Here is a 20,266-nt window from a genome sequence, read left to right as displayed (position 1 = left end):
CCGTTTTGGGAAAAAATATTTTAGAGAGGATAAAAGTAAATCAACTTGTTTCCATCTGGGATGAAGGAAGGCAGAATTGGCTGGAACGTTTCCATTTTTTCCACTTTGAAAGGACTTCCTCATTGCAAGTCAAAAGAGTAACGGTTGTTGTGACTGACTAGAAATTTAATATTTTCAGAACTTTATTTTGCATGGTAGACTGAAATGTTCTGATAGCAAGTTGATTTGGTATCAGGATGAGGAGAGGGTTTTAGGCAAGGAAAATTGCCAGTTCCCATAGAGTGTTTCATCAGTGTTTACCTTCTCAGTTAAAAGCAGAGATATGTGAATCTCTGCATTTGGACACATTCCCATCTAGCTGCCACCCCCAGATGGCACAGCTCTGCTCTGCAGCACTGCCTGGCTTCTAACTGTGCTAGTGGTCAAACACAGGCACAAGTAGGACAGCGGACCCTTTATTTGGATATTCACACTGGTATGTGGATATACACAGCCCCATTCCCATGTACACATGTGCCAACCAAAATGTCTCAACACAAGACTGCCACATTTGGGTGGAGTTCCCATGTTTGGGAATGAGGCTCAGATGAGGAAGGGGTGATGGTTTGCAAAGGCAGGAGCAGAAAGTCATTTCCTAGCCAACAAGGGTCCAAAGACCCTGGCTGCAACAGGGGCCTTTATAGGACACAAATCTGCAAGGAAACAGAGAACAGATCCCCGCCCCACCAAGTGACCAAGAGGCACAGGAGGGGCTAAGGGGGAATGGCCGAGTTAGGGTGTGCTGCAAGAAGCCTTGGCTGGGTGGCTGTGCAGGCATATAAAGTGAGGAGCAGCATAACTGGACAGGGAAGTGATGACCCAGCAGGACTTCAGCATGACCAGGAACGGAACAGGACCAATAACGTTTCCCTGAGGCTTTATCTGCAGGGTCAAGGTAGTGGAAAGACCTGGGACAACTGAAATAGCCTTCTCAAGGATGAGGGCCCCTCAGGAGGGAGGTGCGGGTGCTGCTGGGCAGGCTGGGAGCACAGCCCTGTGCACCACGACCATGCAGCCATCGGACACTTACCAGCATTTGCACATTCTCCCCCATCCCTTGTGCCTCCCTCAAGCCCAAGAGCTCTGCACATCCCTGGAGAGTGCAAAGGGCAATGGTGCCATGGCATTGCATCCCTTTAGTGGGAGGCAAAATATACTAGGGATTTAGGAGCGCCTGGTGTTCAGTTTCCTGCACAGTCTATTAAACAAACACTGCTACAAAAAAGAATCCTTGGCTTTTGGAGACCTCAGCTCAACTTTGGGTGGAAACGGTGAAACAAAAACCCCCAGCCTTTTCTGCTTCTCTCATTACCACTGTGCAAAATATTGCCTGGTCCAACACAAGAAGTTGGCTTTGCTTGGGAGAGCCAACCAAATGTACTTCCCTCTAAAAATGTTTCCAAGAGAAAACTTTTATTCCCAGGCAACAGAAAACCATTCCATTTTAGGACAAGGTTGGCTTCTGTAAGCAAATTTAAAAAGAAGGTAGGCTCTGGGAATCTAGTGCTTGCAATCGCCTTCTTGGGATCTGGGGTTTGCTTTGTCACCTTCAGTATTACCTGGAGCATGTAACATCAAGAGCAGCAATAGGCTACCTCTTGCCTTCCAGAAAGGCTGAAAACACTTCCTATGGAGGGGACTGCTTTGTCAGCAGAGCCGGCTTGCTCTCATCTGTCACATTATCCAGTGACATAAAAGCCGCATCTTCCCTCTAAACCACGGAAAGTGGCTGAAAAAAGCCGTTGCCAGCACTGGAGCCACAGCTGACCACCTCCGCCTGCACCTCTGTGTATTTAGGGAGCCATTGCTGAGTGCCAGGAAAGGGAAAATCCCCTGTCTCCAAGAGGGTCGTGCTGAAACACGTGCTGGGAATGGACAGTAAAGTCATCACAGGCTTTTCCCATGGGTTTTGTTAACTCACCACAAGCGTGACAGGACAGGGCCGACATGGGTGGACTGAGCAGCGACAGCAAGACCACTTCTGACATTAAAAGACCGTGGCTGTGGTCTCCTAAACCTTGCAAGTGTCTGTCTATTTTGGATGGGCACTTGAGATTAGGTGAGAAGGAGGGCATTTCTTCAAAGGGGGCAGATTAATAGCTCTTTAGCATTCCCAGTTGTTTGCAGTCACCGGGGGAGGTGAAATCATTTCCCACCACTATCTCCAACAGCTAAGAGAAACACATCTTAAATAGATAATCTATTACAAGCATCAGGAGGGTTTCAAGGGTGGGTGGTTAACTCTTATTGTTTTACCTCCAATTTCCCTGTTTTTTCTTAAAGGCCCAGCTCCTGGGATCATGGGACCATGTGGCACAGAGCAAAAGCAAGCAGCAGTCCTCCCAGATGGAACGAAAAGCTTGGAAATAACACCACCTAGGTACAGGGATTGCAAGCAGCTGAAGGGAAATGGGACTTAGCTACCAGAGAAGTTGAAAGGAAAAAATTATCTGATTGTGGGGCAAAACCCACTAAGCTAAAGATGTAGGCAGGGGATGCTTAGAGCAAGCCTGCAGACCCTAGGAAACAATTGTGCAGTGTGCTTTGAGACATGAAATAATAGGAAGGGGGGAAAAAAGCTTCAAGTCAGGAGGGAAAGGGAGTTTTGTGGTGTCCCTCCTTTGCTTGCATAAGTAAGGAAAGAGTTCCAGGGAAATGAGACTATTGGGAAAGCAGTGAGGATCAATGCTCCCTCCCCATTCACAGGCACATTCCAGAATCCCTTCAGATTCACTAGAGCCACAACAAATACGTTCAACACAAACCCCTGAGAAGGTTGAGGGGCAGTTGATCTTCCCCCAGGGTGCACAGGATTACCTGTTGCTGCATCACACATACACATTTCTATCTCTACAAGCTCACAAATTCTGGGATTTTTTTTCCTTGCAGCAGCACTGAATCCATCCTGTTCTCCACCCTGATGAGTTTTTGGCAAATGAAACAGCACCAAATGTTACCCAGCATGGGAAAGGACCTTGTTTTCTTCTTTGGAAAGCTTTGACTCTCTTGCAAATGCCAGTAGTGAGTTTATTTGTGCTCCTTGTATGATTTTATGATGCCTCATAAATGCAGAGGAATTCGAATTCCTACATGGAGTTAAAGTTCTCCCTGTACTACCTGTTTCTGGCCCATTCTGCACAGATGTTTTTACAAGCAAACCTAGTCAGTTTGAGTCTGGTAGAAAATTCCCCTGTGGTACTCGCCTACACCAGGCAGAGGTTTACACAGTAGCGAGTGAAGCACTGGTCAGGCTGCTTCTAGGAAAGCATCTGCTGCCCTCTCCTTGCTCCTGAGCCAAGATGGTAACACTGCCACAGCCAGCCACGGGTGCTTGAAAACCACGCTCCGAGATCAAGAAAACATCCCCACCAGCTGCCTTGAAATTAACGTCTTAAGCAAATCAACCCAGCTCCTCTCCCTGCCACTTTGCTTTATTTTTGCATGTCTCGAAGAAAGGCCTCTAAAAGGACTTTGGCAATTTGCACTTCTCAGTGCAATCTGTATGGTATCCCTCGCAGACCCTTGGAAACACCCAGGCCATGCCTGGGCACAGTCATGGCCCAGACTGGAAGGCATTACACACTCCAGCTCAGAGCAGTACAGGTTTTGAGCATTACCTATCAGCCCTCACAGACTTCACTCCTTCGTGTCCCTCCAGCTGATTTTCACAGCCACCAGAGCTAGAAATGTGCTCCTGTGCTGTGACTCCCCTCCCCTCCCACCTCCCTACCCACCCCTAACCAGCTTCTTCTAAAGCTGGGGTTCCTTTAAAGCTTTGCTGTTTTATTTTGTGATGGATAACACTGAGCTGGCAGCTGTGAAACCCATTAAGGTTGAAACACTAGGAAACTGTGAGGATGTGACAATGAGAGGCAGTGAGGGTCTGAGCAGGGGGAGACGAATATCCCACTTTCACGTCCATCACAGCAAGCCCGCCTGCAGGCCCTCTCCCCCAGTCATGGTCAGCACGACTTATTTTGCTTTCTTTATTTTTTTTTCTCCCACCCTCTCCCTGTTCCCTTTATCTTCCCTGCTTTTCCCCATCCTTGCCCCTCACCAGTCAGTCCAGGGCCCCACTTCAGACCTAATGAAAAGGAAGACCAGAAGGATTTTTCTTTCCTAATCAAAAGCCTCATATGGCACCCCACCATCTGTCCACCAGCAGCCCCCTGCCCCGGACCTCGAGCTGCTTGGTCCACGCCAGTGCCTCTGGCTGAGTGTGGAGGTCTGAGGTTTAGATGCTTAGCAGAAGTGGGCAGCATAGTTGGCAAGGGTCTCCTCCCCGAGGGACAGAGCCCTTCTCTCCCATGGGCATCAGACCTTCACAAGTATAAAGGCACAGGAGATGTGGGCCAGGCATCCCTACTCCTCCACAGTCTCCAGCACTTTTCTCCAAGCTCTTTTTGAAGCTGCGGCCCAGGATGGAGCTGGTAACCCTGATGGTACTCAGGAGCAAGTGCTGGCCCCTCAAGCAGTCGTTCCTGTCCTACAGCTGCTCCCCACACTGGCTACAATGGGGACTGTGGCCACCCCAAGGAGCACTGGAGGGGGCTGCTCAGAAAACAGGGGTGCTGCTGGGCACACGGGCATCATGAGACCCCCATTTCCTCGCTAAGCCGAGCTATAAAAAGGTGTAAAGGTGCCGCTGCCAGCAGAGCCAGCAGGATACGAGGCCATCCGGCCCCAGGCACCACTCCCAGGAGGCATCCTGTGGCACTTCTCAAATCTCGGTAGAGATAAACTTCGACTTCCCAGCAGACTCATGCCAGCAGCAACAGAGGGATTGCTGCACGTTAGGCCCTGCCTAGTGGCAGGGAAGGAGTCCCTGCATGAGAGTGCAACCACAGGGCACAGATCCAATCACTTGCAATGCTTCTGCCCTCCCAAACCCCTTTTTAAAGTGGGTTTACCCCATGGACCCTGTCTTTCCCTTATTCCTCATCCAAAGAGGCAGCTCAAAACCATCTCCTTCAGCTCCTGCAGTGTTTGCTAACTCAAGGTTCATGGCTTTTGGCTGCATACCCCAGCAGATCCAGGGACTGCTCTCACGAGACCCATAAACAGAAGCTGAGCCTGTCAGCTGTAGGTTTAAACTCCTCACCACAGACTTTCACTGCTCCTAGAAAGCAGGAGGGGGTCCAGGTCACTCCAGGTGCCAGGCAACACTGCCCAAGGCAGGTCCCAGTACTCACCACTCTGATCATCCCATTTCTTGCCTCATTTGGCAATAGCAGCACATGAGGGATTTTTTTCAGATACAAACAGTTTTTGGGCTAGCCCTAGGGATCTCTCCAGCATGACTCAAGCCAAAGCTAGAGTAAACAGAGAAAAGGAGAGGTGGGTGGAAATGGTTGCAGCCCTGAATCTCACCCCCAAGCCTCTCCTAGAGCTGTGGGAACAGGTCAGTGAGGAGACAGGAGAGTTCAGAGACATGAGCCACCATCTGCTCCCGGACACATGTCAACACCACTTCAAAGCCCAACAAGGCAAGGAATATTCATTGCAGCCAGAGCAGAGGAACCCAGACAGCCTGCAGCAGCATCAACACAGCAAAGTAAAAGGTGTCAGCAACAATAATCTGCACTTTTGGGCACTCTTTAATCTGCTGAAGCCAGTAGCAGCACTCCCCCATTCTCAGAAGAGAGCCCACAGGGTCCAGTGGAGTTTGGATGGGATTCAAGTGAGTAAAACACAGCCATATGCTCTGCACTGATGCTCTGGCAGTACCAGAAACCATCCTGGCAATGCCAGTGTGTCTCATTTTCCTGAGGCAGGAGCTGTAGGAGGGGTCAGGACTGGTACAGCAGCAATGCCAACCCATCACAACACCAGTGTGTTGGCAATTACCTCCTCCCATAGCCACGCCAGCTGCGACATGCCTTGCCTGTCCCTCTCCTGGGGCTCAAACCCACGTTGAATCCCCAGGTTTAACCTCTAGCTCTAATTCTAACTCCTTCAGTATGCAAGACTCCTGAACAGAAGGGCTGGAGGTTTTTGCCTCCCTGCCAGGACCAGGGATGAGGCTTTCCTCTTTGCAAAGTGCAGGTTTCACCTACAGCGTGGGCTGAGAAGACAGAAGTAAATACCAAGCAAGTTTGAGAGGTGGGAGGGACCTGAAGGAACAGGGAATTCAGCCTAGCTGCAGCATCACTTGTGCAGAGATACATTTTTAAGGAAGGGAAAAATAATGGATAACGTGACTAGGCAAGCATGCATATGCCTAAAATCTATAATACTGCAAACTATACGTGCAAATGAAAGAACACCGACCTCATTGAGCAGTTGGTCAACTCTTCCCAAAATAGCTGTCTCCATTTGGTCTGCTGAGAGCCAGGCAGGGAGCTGTGTGGGTCTGTCCGCTTCCAAGTGGGACACCCGGGACTGTAGATCGGAGGTCCGAAAGTACAGCAGGAGGCTCAGCACCAGAGAAAGGAGGGAGACGCCGGGCAGCCCCGAGCCCAGCAGGAGAGGGAGGCGGCAGCATCTCTCCCCATCGCCGGTCCTGGGGGGAGCCACACACCCCCTGTCAAAAGCTGCTTCGTCGACGCCTTTCCAGTTCTTCTCCTCCAACATTCCCTCCCTGTCCTGAGAAACAATAAATAAATAAATAGAATAAATAAAGCTTCACTCCTACTCCAAGAAGCACAATCCAGAAGGCATAGAAAAAGAACGTCCAAGGGGATCCCAGTGCCAGCAAATCACAAGTGACAGCAATAATAACAAAAGTGGATGGGGGGGGGGGGTGTCTTTAAAAAACAAAAACAAACCACACACACAAAAGGGGTGCAGAAAAAAAGGATCCAACTGCAGCAAAGAGTGCGAGAGGGAAAAAAATAATCTGATCAAGATTTTTTTTTTTTCCTCCTGTATTTCAGTCTTTTGGTTCGCTGATAGGTTTTTGATTCTTTCTAAGCTGTCAATTTCAGTTCCTTCGCAGACTGGCCAGGAGCTCGCACATGAAAGTCCCCATTAGAGAGAGGTAATTCTCAGCTGCTCCGGCGACGTTGTGCTCTGGCTGATCGTGGCTCCCCTGTAACATGACACACTCCCTCCGAACTACGGGGCTGGGATGAGCGAGCTGCGCGGCTTCCCAAAGTAACCTCCTCTGCTCGCCCTCTCTCTCCACCTCTCCCTTGCTGCACGATTTATTTATTTATGCAAAGCGCCGGGGTGGGATCGGGCAGTGGGACGCCCCTGTCCTGCTCGGTCCCCAAACCACCTCTCCGCCGCCAGCCCTTCCCTTTGAAGTGACTCTCGCCGAGGTTATTTATAGAGGCAGGAAAGAGATTGTAAAGCAGAGGCTGGGCTCACAACAGCCTGCGTCTTCCTTTCCTCCAGGCAGCCGAGAGCACTTTATGGGGTGGTACAAATGGGCTGTCGCGTCCCCCACGCAGATCCTGGGGCAGCCCTCAGGCACCAGCAGTGGGGTATTTGGACCCCAATATTTTGAGGAGAACAGTCAGGCAGGGCAAGAAGTAGATGGAAACATCTGGAAACAAGAGCTGGCAGCTGAGGGCTCTGCAAGCAGAGGGCAGCAGGGAGAAACACCCCAGGCGGGCAAGCTGCAGTGCAAGAGGGGAACATTTGGGGCTTGATTTGGGGGTACAGCCTGCCCAGGGTGTTCAGAGGAACTAATCTGCTGAGGCCCTCTACTGAAGCAGAACTTCCCATCATATCCGTGTCCCACCAGGCACAGGGCACCAGACAGACAACCCCCTTGGGCAGGGAGCAGTCTCCCCAAAACGTGCCGTAGGGCAGCTCCAAGCCATGCGCCTGGGAAACAAAGCCTCCTTCTGTTCTTCAGGAGCAAGGCAGGGCCACCTCTCCCAGTTTTTCTGAGCATAACATACAATATTTTATCCTCCAGGGTGACATGTAGGCTCTGCTGAGCTCCTGCCTGTCTGTCTGTCCGTTCTTTCATCGTCTCCTTGAGCACACTCAGCAGTGAAGCAGCACAGGGCTCACCATGGTGCATAGTCATTAAAAGCCAGGCAGCAAATTGGTCTCTTAAAATCTGGCTCCCTTGTGGCTCTTTCGCTGTCATTTACACGTTTTAAATGAAGATTTTGCGTGCAGTCTGTGCTGGAAATTAACTGGCAGAGAAAACGCATATTCATCTCTGGCCTGGTCTCTGTTTCAGAGGGCTGGAAGAAATAGACCTTCTGGGAGCAGGTTAACACGAGCACGAGCTGTTTCCCCTCCACCAGACAAACCCTCGGAGGGCCCGGTAGCACACAGCCCCAATTCTTTGAATGGCCTCTTGCCTTTCACAGCCACTCACTTCCCAAAATGGGGTTTTAGCGTCTGCAAGGCAGGAAATCCTTTCTTTATTTCTTTTAGTGGGTTTCTTGTCATCTCACTGCTCAAATTTGCATTGCTGTTCTGGCACGCATGGAAAACACCTCTCTGATGGCTGCAGCCTTTCAACAGTTTTTCATATGAGCAGGGCAGAGATATGTAACCCACAGACCCGGCACAGAAAGGGTGTCTATTCATTTAAGAGGTGTAGCTACCCGGTCTCCTACCCCCTGCCCAGTCTCTCCCTGTGTTAGCAGCCTATTTCTTTACAAAAGGAACGTAAGTCTTTGAGGCTGTGGCTCTGCCAGAGGTAAACCACAGTCCATGGGAGTTACCCAAGATACCACCTGCAATCACAGCAAATAAGTGGACAGCAAGAAATGAAAGGGAGATGCTTAGAGGCTGATGATACAGTGTTTGAGAAACAGAGATCTACTCGGGAAAATACCAGTTAGCAACTGGTGCTGAGTGTCCTAGAGAGCGCTGCAGCACACTACCTAAAGACTGGGGTTGAACTACTGATGACTGCAGCTACCTGTCTGCATTACACAAAGTTTCACCTAAGGCTGTCTCTCTTTCCCCCCTTTAAACCAACCTAAGCACTGAAATCACAAAAACACACCCTCTAAGCTAAAAATGGAAATCTGCTGGGTGTCTACATCTCATTTCTCCACACTGGCTGGGGAGAGCTCTCTGCTCTTTTGCACTGATTTTTGATACAGATCCTGCTGTCCAGACATGAGCATCACCTGAATGACTCTATAAGTGCCTTTTCCTGCTTCCCCGCCAGCCCCTCTCCAGCTGATCAGTTCATTTAGAGGGTATGTCATAGTCACTGCAGGCTAGGGAGCTGCACTCAGACAGGTTTCATGCAGAAGCCTTAGCTGCAGATGTGCTGGAGGGTAATTTTTCTGTTCATGAGGCATTAAGGAGCCCTATCATCCCATGCCAATAGAGATGGACTAATTTAGCCACAAACCTGAGCCAACTGTGCATGTCGTGTCTGCAACACTGCTCAACAAAAAAGCTGCCTCCAGACAGAGGCCTGGCACGTGGAATCATCTCAGCACTCCTTGAGCTGAGCCCAGACTTCAGCTCTCTCAACAGCCTCAGAGGAGGTGAGTGCTGGCCTGAAACCAGTCCTCCTTCAAGTTTGCGACTCTCAAAGTTGGTCGAGTAGAAACAAATACTCACTTGCAATCAGGAGTGATTTCACTGACAGGTGACTCTTAGAACACCCTCCATACACTGCGCTTGAGTCCGTATCCCTCTTTCCTCAGGGAGGTTGGTGAAATTCCTTACAAGGACAATAACCACACACTTCGGCTGCTTCTAAGGTCCTCCAGGGACATTAAGGACCTCAGCACAAACATCCAATGAACTGGAGCAAATAGAACTCATATATAACCTCCCAAAGCAGCTGAAACTCCTCTGGACAATGAAAAAGTTTCACATCTAGCACATGGCACTAGGTCAGTTGATTAGTTACAAGCAGGTGTGGCAAGACTCCAGCTTGGTCAGTCTCCAGGTGGCACTGGCACTCCGTCCTTCTCAGGGACATTTGTACATGGGCAAAGCACCTCATAGAGTTTGCCTGGTGCTGCTCTGCGACAGACACACAGTGCTCACAAAGGAGTGCAATACGTGGGGGTTCCTCACAGGACACAATGTGGTCTCATTGCAATAGACCATAAACCCCCCCTGTGACCCGAGGTAGGTACTGTGGGCATGAACCACTCCATGCCCCAGGCCAGAAATGGATAGAGCTGGGCATGGATGAGGTTCTTGCTTCTATGAGCACAGTTCAAGCCAGCGAGGTATCTGCAACAGGTCTTCCACCTGAAAAGGGACAGATAACAGCAGCAAGGCTTTCTTCACCTTCCTTCACTTTAAACACAACCTTCCATTAAAAAAATAATGTGTCCTTCCTGTCACTAACTGGAAATTGAAGCCAACTGCCTGGAGATGGCCATGTGCTCGATCCCACCAATAATCCTCCCCTTTCCAGACCATTTACTAGCGAGAAACACTCCACCCCAGCTCCCTTTTTCTTTCTGTTCTCCTCCTTTCCCTTTCCCCCTCCCCCCCCCCGGGAAACACGGGGATCTTGGTGTGCTCGAACGAGCCATTAACTAGCAGCCGACATCTCCAGCTATTGTAAATATATTAACCCAAGGCCTTTCGCTGCATTTATTAGACTCAAGAACAACATCTGGAAACAGATGTTTTCTGAGCGGAGAAGAGAGGAGGAAGAAGGGTAACAAAACAAAGGGGGAAAAATTCTTGCAAGTGGAAGTATACGGTCTGCAGACCATCCCTTTGCAAAATGCTGCTCATATGGAGCACTGCAAGGGGCTGAGGCAAGCACAGCCACATCCCTCCAAGGCAAGGGAGTGAGAGTAGAATGTCTTAGGGGGGGAACAGCAATGGGGGAATAGAAAAACTCACATCAGCTTTCAGAGTCCTTGTGACAAAAGGTCAGAACACTCACACAAATGGGATACTGGGGCAGAGAGATTTGGGGTTTTGTTTTCTTTCCTGATCATGGACCTTCCCATGTCCTCAGCTGCTCTATATCACAGAGGCTTCCAGGCTTGTAGTGGGACAATGTCACCTCCACAACAGTTTGGCAGCAACTACCACTGGCCCCACAGAGTAGGCAAGGTCTGGGGTTCCCACAGTATCCTGTCTGCTCCAAGCAGCTGGTTCTCAAACAGCAAGCAGAGTGGAAACCTCCCATGCCAGGGACTCTGAAGGACCAAGGGGTCCTGCTCTGATGTGGATTCTTGATGTCATGACTTAAATTTAGACAATATTTAGAAAATTACACAGTGTTAACTAGGGAACAAAAAGCAAGCATGCACATGCATACTTAAAAATATAACCCATGGCATTACTGTGAAACTCCATTCTCAACTAGATAAACTTTGCCTTAGGTATAAGAGATGCCTAACCTAGAAGAGATGTCTGAGACCAAAGCTTCCCTGCATTTCTTTCACGGTACATGCAGTTTTACACATACAAATACCCTTGCTTTTTATTAAAATAAAACTAAAGCCAACAAACAACTCCAAAAACTAAAACAGAAAAAAAAACCCAAAACCCACAACAAGTATTTTGTCATCTTTAACCTCAGGTTCACAACAGGTATCTCCACCTTTGTCTCTCTGAGATGCAGTTACACATACTTTGCAAGTAAGGTCAGGAATATTGAGTATTACCTACCTAATTTGGTATTTGTTTATAGGAAGTGTTAAGTAGCCTATGGAGCAGAACAATTCCCGCCTGAGGAGCTGCTCTAACTCATTGTGGAGTTATAGAATAAAGACACATTTGGTCCTTTGGGAGAAGGGTTATGAAAATACATGGAAAAAATGTACTGTCCATGCATAGTAATATCATGGCTGTTTTCAATCACTTGGTCTCCTACAAAACAAAGGGGCTCACTGCACAATATGAACTCCTAGCACTGGTAGCAGCAAGGGAAGTAAGAAAGAAGCAAAGTTAGCAGTATCTGGTTAGGGCTTTATATTTTCATAACCCTAAAATGCCTGAGCTCATTGTTGCCTCCCTCCCATCAAAGCCAAACTCGCTTCGTGCAGCTGCAGTGGTGGGAACCTGTCCCCAGAGCTGTGTGAGAACAATCAGAGCTGAGCTGTGTCCAGGGTGGGAGCCTGGCCACCAGCAGCTCCTGCAGAGGTTGGGTCAGAGCTTCCAAGGGAGGATGGAGCAAACACAGGTTTTGCACAGTTTGGGGCCACTCCTTCTCCCACACACCCTGCAGAGGGAAGGCTCTGGCAGAGGAGAGTGCAAGACAGCAAGTGATGGACACACACTTAAGCTGCCCACGCTTGTCCTTTTGTTTTCAACTAACCTCTCACCTTTTGTTCAGATGACGAGGGAAATGGCTCTGAGCAAACCAGGCTCTGCACCCTTCTTCATGGAGGAACTTTCATCTCACAGCAGAAGAACTTCATGGACAAGAGGCATTTCACAGGAAGAAGTTTTACTTCTTTTCAGCAGTTATTTGGGGTTTTTTTGTTGCTGGGCTTTTTCTTCCTTGTTTGGAGCTGATTTTTAGTTTTCAGTGCCATTGGAGTCTGCAGAGATGGTCATCTCTGCTAGCTTGTTTTTTGCTGTTATCTTGGTTCTTGCAGAGCCTGGGTGGGAAAGAGAAGTTAAATTAACGAACAACATTGCTACAAATAAGACCAGAAAAACCCTCCACCCCTGCAGCACTATTCCCCAGTATCTTGCAAGCCTCAGAATTTCCACAGCAGCCTGTGGGAGATGGGTTTTGCGCAGGACAGAGATGTGCCTACACCGGGAGAGCTGCTTTGGAAACTCTTTGTTTTGGTGAACCTGGGAAATCCCAGGTGCAGAGCATTACTACAGGCTCTCAGCACAGCTAGAGCAGTACAAAGCCTTAGCTGTAGCAAAGAGACTCAACACTCAAAATCTTCTCATCCAGGTGGAAAAATAAGGGTGAGATTTTCATGCATTAAATCATCAGGGCACAACATTCTCCATCACAAGGCTGGGGCTCTGAGGAAAAGCTCCTCTGTTCCCAACAGCAACTCCCTCGGCCCCTTGCTGAGCAGAAAACCTCCCGCTATTAAAAGCAAGCTCAGTCATTGTATGCTCAGTTAGTTACTTGTATGCGGAGGCTCTCGACTCGGTGCATTGGCACGTGTGGGACTGATAAGCCAGAGCACTGATTTGCATTTAGATTTACCATTAAACAGTTCAGTGAGAAGCTACTGCTGAATGCCTTCAGCCTTGCTGCACAGCTGGGCTATTCCATCCACCCCAAAGCCCACCCTCCTCCTGCCTCCCCCTCACCTCTGCCACGCACAGGGTTCCCATTAATCCTCCACTACCTATTTCTACACACATCACTAAGAAAACCCTATCTCTTCAGCTTTGGCAGATGCAGATCAGGCTCAAACTGCCACCAGCCTGGGACAACCAGTCAACATCTGTAGGCTGAACACCCTATAGGGTGAGCCAGAAGGATCAAAATCTTGGGTCCAGCCCAGGGCCGACCAGATGCTGCGTGCATAGGGGAGGGAGGCAGAGCTGTGTCACAGCTCTGTCTAGGAAAACCAAACCCTGCAGTGCCGGGGCAGGCGCATATCCCTGCACAAGCAGCCGGGAAACCCACAGCAGCTTTGTACGAACTTTGAAGTTAATGAACCAGAGCTGGGAGGATTGGGAAACCCAGACTAAGTGTCAACTGCACTGGGGGAAGCAAAAATAATGAAGCAAGGCTCCCCCAGAAGACTGATTGTTTTGGAATCCAGAAGTGAAGGAGAATGGATACAGCAAGCTCAGGAAATTGAAAACAACTTTACGTAAATACTTCCTCTCCTTCCAACACTTGGTCTTTTATCAAAGCTGATTCAGACCCTGACAGCAGTGCGCAGAGCTGCTCTGCTCCATCGTAATGCAAAAGACAGGCCCAGCGGATGAGAGGCTAGTGGCTAATGGAGCGGAGTCGGTTCAATTTCCCTGGAAACTACTCACAGAGGAAAGCAGGAGACAAGGAGCACTGCTAATGTCCTTCTGCAATGCCACTGTTTCCCCTGCACAGGGCAAAGCCCTCACTCATGCCCTCTGCTTCCCACACCACAGCTCCCCAGGAGTCACCCCCGCACTCCAGTGTGAGGGAGAGGAAAGCAAAGTGAAGCAGGAAGGATGTGAGCCTGGGAGCAGATCGATGGTTTCAGAGAGCAGCATGGCTCCATGTCAGGGTTTTCCCTCCCACCACCATTGCCTTCATAGCACCTGATGTAAATCCTCACTGGCAGGGTAGTTAACCTGCTTTATTAAAAGCAGCTCTATCAGTAAACCTTCAGCCATTTACGGAGTCTCTTCCAGCTTGTTGGGTTTTTAGCTGCCACCGGGGGCTTACCTCCTTTTAGCAGCATCGCAGGGGAACTATGGAAAGATGCTTTTCTATCCCAAAGACACACATGGCAAGACCAGTTCACACAATGGCTGCAGCATTCCAGGATGTAGCATCTCCATCAGGCTGGGCACCCAAGGAGCCTGTCTGAAGCCGAGTGCCAATAAACAAACTTGTTTGAAGAGAAAGGGTCCAATCCTTCTCATTTGGGACTCGTTAAGGTCAATGGAAAAAAAAGCTCTTTTTAGGTTCCTTTGCCTCTTAGGTCTCATGCCAGCTTGATGTCAGTGTAGTCACTCTAGATTTATGCCAGTCCAGAAGAAGGGACCTGTCCATTGTGACAGGTCCCATTGAGAAGAGGGGAGAGGTGGGTCCTCTGACCACAAAACTCACTATCCACATGGCTAAGCAAAGCACTCCTTTTTTACCTCAGGCATCTGAAATCGCATCTTGATGCATTGTAACATTCTTCCTCTTTCTTCTCCGGAAGTCAGTACTGTCCACTTCGTGTGCATGCTTCGTACCTGCTTCAAGTTTGAGAGGCCTGTTGCTGATTACAAACAGCAGGAAGTAAAGCATATATAATTACTAGATCAATATTAAGTAGTAAACAGACCCTTGCAATAGCCCTTGAAGGACATCAGCCTGAAACGGTGGTTCACTTCCTTCAGGCTCAAAATACATTTGTCTTTAATTTGGCTGTATGCTGCTACCAGTAAGTGATTAAAATAAACTACTCTGCTTTAAGAGGGGTCAGCAGGGAGACAGCATGGAACCCTTTGTTTGTGGGGACTGCTGCCCACCACGCACTTTGCTAATCCTGGAATCATTCAGGTTGGAAAAGATCTCCAAGATTATGGAGTCTAACCTTTGTCCAATCACCTCTTTGTTGACAAAACCGTAACACTAAATGACACATTCAGTCATTCCTTGAAAACCTCCAGGAATGGTGACTCCACCACTCCTTGGGCAGCCCGTTCCAATGCTTGGAAACCCTTTAGGTGAAGAAATTATTTCTGAACTGGCCATCCCGCCTGTGTTCGTGGATGTTGCAATGGGTCAGGGCAAAGCCACCACAACCCATGTTTATCCACAGAGGTTTGCCCTCCCTGAGGGCTCTGCTACGTGTTGGTGAGGAAGGAGCTGCCTCCCACTGGTGCCCCAGCAGTGGGGAACACTGCTTGGCTCTGCACACAACTGTCCCTGCATATTTGGAGCACGGGGGTTTAGCGCAGAGGCTGAAATATCACGCCTATCAGTAGGGCCCCGTGGACAGAAAATAGCAGAGGATCTGGTGGCAGCTTCCTTTCAAGACGTACAGGAATAGCAGCACACATCTCTGCCGGATCATGTGGACTGAATTCCTCAGCCGAACTCCTTTGGCTTTGAATTCTACGAAACAGTTTTTCCCTCCTTGGCTTGTTTGTTGTTTCAGGACCACTAAATTACCAAGAATGGTTTACATTATATAACCACCCTGTCCTTATTGCATTTTGAGGAGGAGACTCTGACAAACAGCCAGATCCAATTTGTACTTTAAATTGGCTTCTAGGCCAGACAGTCATGCCTTCCAGATGGAAAATCCAGTTGCACTCACCAGCAGATATCCCAGTGCATTCAGGTCCCAATCACCTTTGTGCAAAGCATGCTCTGGCATGCAATTTGATTTTTTACACCCTATGAGAGGCTAATGGTCGCTTCAGTCCCTGGTGAGGCAGCATCACTTTTTGTCACCTGTACCAATTCAGCTGTCAGCTCTGCCCTGCTGTCCTGTTGTTTTTCCTAGAAGCCTATCCAACAGCTGCAGCAGCTTTATAACTGCCAGATTTGGAATTGGTCTTCCTGGGAAAGTCCTTTCAGGTTGTCTTTTCCAAGGGTGACTCTCTCTGCTAGGCTTGGTCAACCTATTTAACACTACCCCAAATCAAAAACAATTTAAAGAAAGCAAATGCCATGCTGCTTTTGGATTTGGATTCTCTAGTCTCCTGCCAGGACAGAATCAAGGATACATTCAAGGCTGGTTTAGGTTACAGCCAGAGTATGACCAGTGGAACGCTATGCATGGGACGCTAACATTGCTGACAGCCACAGGGTGTTAAAATGCTGCCATTGACAGCAAAAAGCCTGAGCAGTCACTTGCTTTGTTAGGCACTAGTGAGGCAAGGTGGCAAGTGCCCTGAGGGAGCCCCCAAATGTGGCTGGGAGCAGGTCTCCAAGTTGCGCTGTTCCACATGTCCAACTTGGGGAGCTGGTGGGAATAGCAGCTCAGACTGACACAGAAACTGTATCTCACAGGCCGGTGCAATGCCAGGGGCTGACCACTTGCAGGGAATCAGCACTGGAAGATGCCCATCATCTGCAGCAGAGACAGATATAATCTGCATAAGAGAGTGGCCTCAGATAGTCTGTGGCTTGTGTCACAGTCCCTGTGACATTTTTTGTCCTATAAGCCTTTCTGTTGCAAGGCATGTATAATTCTAGGGCTCTGTGGCCTGATGGATAGACAACTTGGTGTTTTTCCCACCTCTGCCACTCTATTGCTTGGTGGCCTTTGGTGATCAATGAATGCTTTTCATTCTTGGAGTTTTCCTCCTCAGAGAAACCAGGCTACTTTAAGAAAGAATAAACCAGGTGCTTTAAGATAAACTGCTGACAAGGATTAAAGAAAGAAAGAGGTGAATAAACAGTCAGTCACAAGGAGTGACAAGGCAAAGTTATCAAACCCTTACTTTGAAAGTCCTGAATCTCATGGTACCCGTGAAGGCATCCTCCCCCGGGTCTGGAAAGGCTCCTGTCAACCAGGACATCACTTAAAAGCCTGTTTATGTTCAGCTCACACCTCCAAGACACATGTGCCATCCAGGGAAAGGCAGTGAGTGGTGCTGAGGGTGACCTGAGAAGGCCTCAGGGACACCAGTGAGCAAGCCTCCCTCACTCTTAATGCTTTGATGCTGATAGAAGAGCAATCATGCCATTGCAATGACTCTGTGCCCTTCCCAAGTTCCTCCATGTTTTCAGGGGCTGTGTCAGTCTAGCAGCATGCATGGGACTGAAGTTAGCTCTTTGGGAAAAGGTTAAGAACAAGCTTTCTTGGGGGCATCATCTCTGGGCAGCCAGAGCTTCCAGAGAAGGTCAGAAGATTGTCAGTCATGCTGTGGATGGGCAAGATCACTCCTGAAAAGCTTTAGTGAAGCCCACGCTGCAGCTGAGTGGGTGGACTCAGCCCTGATGGGCCTTGTAACAAGCGCTGCATTACACAAGAACATGACCACAGTGGCTGGCCTGGAAAGAGAGGCTCAGCCAGGCACGTTTCTTGTGTGGGAGAGCCAAGATGTTGAGCAATACTCAGCAGAGACAGGCAGATCTGCTGCCAGGTCTCCAGTACACAACCTAACAGCACCCATGCATATCTCCCAAGTCTCCATTTCCCAATACCTCTTGTAGGGTTACACATTTAGCAAAGAAGTGTAAACCACCATCAAATCTGAGTGGTTGCACTTCACAGCCACTTCAGCTCAGGCCCAAACAATTACACGGAGTCCACACTAGCAAAGAGCAAGCCGGTATATTACTTGAAAGGAATAGTTTGTTTTGGTTTCACTTCCCTGCCCACACCTCTCCGAAACGGCCCTCTGTTTGTCTGGGATATTTGCAGGTATGCAGTGTTTTCCTGGCTGACTTCACAAGGGACACTGTGCTCTGCCTTTGACTCCTGTGCTGCTGTGGTCAAGTCCTCAGATTCCTCTGTAAAGTAAATCAAATAATGTATGCAAAAGCAGATGTGAAAAAAATAACATATGCAGAAGAACTGACATGTTAAACTATAAGCAGTAATTGCAGGTGTGCAAGAGAGCTCCAGGGCTGATGCTCATTGCTCCACTGGATTTAAAAAAAGAAAACGTCTGGAAGACCAGGCAGCTACAGGGTAGGATCCAAATCAAATTCAGGCAGTTTTCCCCAAAAACTGGCATTTTGGAAAGTATGGAGACTACAGTGCCAAACACTCTCAGGTTGTAAACAGCTCCCACCAGGCCCTGTCCCCTTTGATGCTTCCCTTGCATGGGACTGGGAGGCCCAGCAGCAGGGACTAGTGAGAACTGATTTCTGAAAACAGGGAAAACAAGTTTCCTGAGGGAAAAGAAAACTCAGGCTTGTTTCACTTTGAAGGTTTGTTTGTTTGATGCCTTTGGAAAAATGAAGGAAAGCAAGTGATGGCTTTGATGAAAAGCCCAAATGCAGAAAGACATAATGAAAAATTAAATATGTTTTTTGACAAAAGCATATTGCCTGGCCACACTGCTGTGTCTATGTCAGATGTAGCTCAGAATCAATGAGAGTCCTCACAACCATTGCTGGCATGAGCCACTAAAAATCCCCCACTGGCCTGGAGCTCACACCCCACTATTTATATAAATTGTGTGCAGTTCCTAGGAATGGTATGGTACCAACAGCGGGCATATTTATCAATCTCTTAATGCCAAGCTGTTGCCTGCCACACGCCAGGGTCACCAGCTCCCTCTTCTTGCTCTGCCTCCATCTAGACAGAGCCCAGGTTGCAGGTTCCTCCACTCCCACCCTACCGTGCCATGCCAAGAAGCACCTGTTGGGGATCAAAGCCTCCTTCTATCAAGAAATCCATTTCCGAAGTACTCTCATCTGGCAGATTTCTTAGGGCTTCCAAAGAACCCTGCAAGGGTTGTTGTGGGGAGTGGTGTTGGAAAGTGCATAGAACCACAGAACGAATCCTAGAATGATTTGGACTGGAAGGGGCCTTAAAGATCATCTCATTCCAGCCCCCTCCCATGAACAGGGACACCTTGCACTATATCAGGTTCCTTCAAGCCCTGTCCAGCTTGGCTTTGAACACGTCCAGGGATGGGGCAGCCACAGATTCTCTGGAACCTGTGCTAGTGCCTCACCTCCCTCTAAGAATTTCTTCCTAATCTAAGTCTCTCCTCTTTCAATTTGAAGCCACTAAGTAGTTAAATATTGTTTCAGGTGAAAAAACAGAGCTGTGCTAACAGCAAATCAGTCCATCAAGCTGCCTCATGCTCCCAGCCTCATGAGGACAAAACCACAATGAATGATCCAAAGAAGTAGTCTTCAATATCCACTTTTAGCCCTAAGCCAACTAATCTGCACAGTCATAAACTATATGCAATTCTACAATATACCGGAGGGAGGGATACCTTTCTTGGCAGAGCTGTATCTCAGTTTACATCACAATTGCAATAAAATCATGCTATCTTCATTTAACTTTGCACAAATCTATCAAATCTATCCTATAGTCAAAACCTGTTTTCTCACAAAGTACACATTCTCAGTTGCAAGTGCCAAAGCAACTTTTCTTCCTCCTTTCTTAGACAAAACATCTTCTTGCCCCAGAAAATGAACACATTATGGCATTTCTTACGTGATAAGAGAAACCTGTGTTGTCATCAGAGCATCTAGTACTCTGAAACTAAAAACCCACCCAAATACTTCCCTTGAAGTGAGAAAACTGAACTAAAGAGCCTTGTGTGGACCCAGCAGTGGGGTCTGCAGGGCTTGAGCTGACCTCACAGGGTCTGTCACTTGAACCCACAGCCATACAGATGAAACTCATGTTTCTGGGCTCGTTTTCCACCTTTTCCTCACATAAATGACATGACCCAAATGCAGATTGTGTTGGCTTGGAGGTGCCCAGCTGTTCACACAGTCACTCACACTCCTTGCCTCAGCAGGACAAGGAGAAAATCGGGGAGCACGTACCTGCCCTGTCATGGTGTCTCCACCAGTGGCAGCGGAGGACCCCACCTCCTCCTCAACCCTCCTGGTGCTCACCGGGCTGTTCATCACTTTTTTTCTCCCTCATTCCTCTCTATCTTCCAGCATTTCCCCCCTTCCTTAACATCAATTTTCCCCAGGCGTCACACCATCACGTCTGAGGGGCTGGGCTGAGCCACCAGAACCGGCTGGAACTGGCTGTACCTGAGGCAGTTCCTGCCTCCCCTCACAGACACCCCTCAGCCCCACTGCCAT

General features: G+C 48.7%; 1 protein-coding gene across 8 annotated transcripts in view; it reads right to left on the bottom strand.

The window, feature by feature from the left end:
• COL13A1 (collagen type XIII alpha 1 chain) overlaps window positions 1-20,157 on the bottom strand; it is a 103,199-nt gene extending 83,042 nt beyond the window's left edge. For 4 of the 8 annotated variants that reach the window (XM_042033473.1, XM_042033476.1, XM_042033471.1 and 1 more), the window contains exons 1-2: window positions 19,997-20,156; window positions 6,310-6,624 (exon numbers count right to left, since the gene is read on the bottom strand). In XM_042033473.1, coding sequence (XP_041889407.1) covers window positions 6,310-6,624; window positions 19,997-20,080 — 399 coding nt within the window. In that variant the 5' untranslated portion in view covers window positions 20,081-20,156. Of the gene's footprint in view, window positions 1-6,309; window positions 6,625-6,813; window positions 7,436-19,996 lie in introns of those variants that run through there. The other 4 variants (XM_042033472.1, XM_042033478.1, XM_042033479.1 and 1 more) reach the window with 3 other exon arrangements.
• Window positions 20,158-20,266: the final 109 nt, after the last annotated feature.

This window comes from Corvus kubaryi, unplaced genomic scaffold (assembly GCF_017639235.1).
Source record: "Corvus kubaryi isolate FWS band 111438036 unplaced genomic scaffold, C.kubaryi_AGA036_p1.0 37357, whole genome shotgun sequence".
Taxonomy (NCBI): Eukaryota; Metazoa; Chordata; class Aves; order Passeriformes; family Corvidae; genus Corvus; species Corvus kubaryi.
Note: the sequence above shows the minus strand (reverse complement) of the source record. Positions and strands in the feature narration are given on the sequence as shown.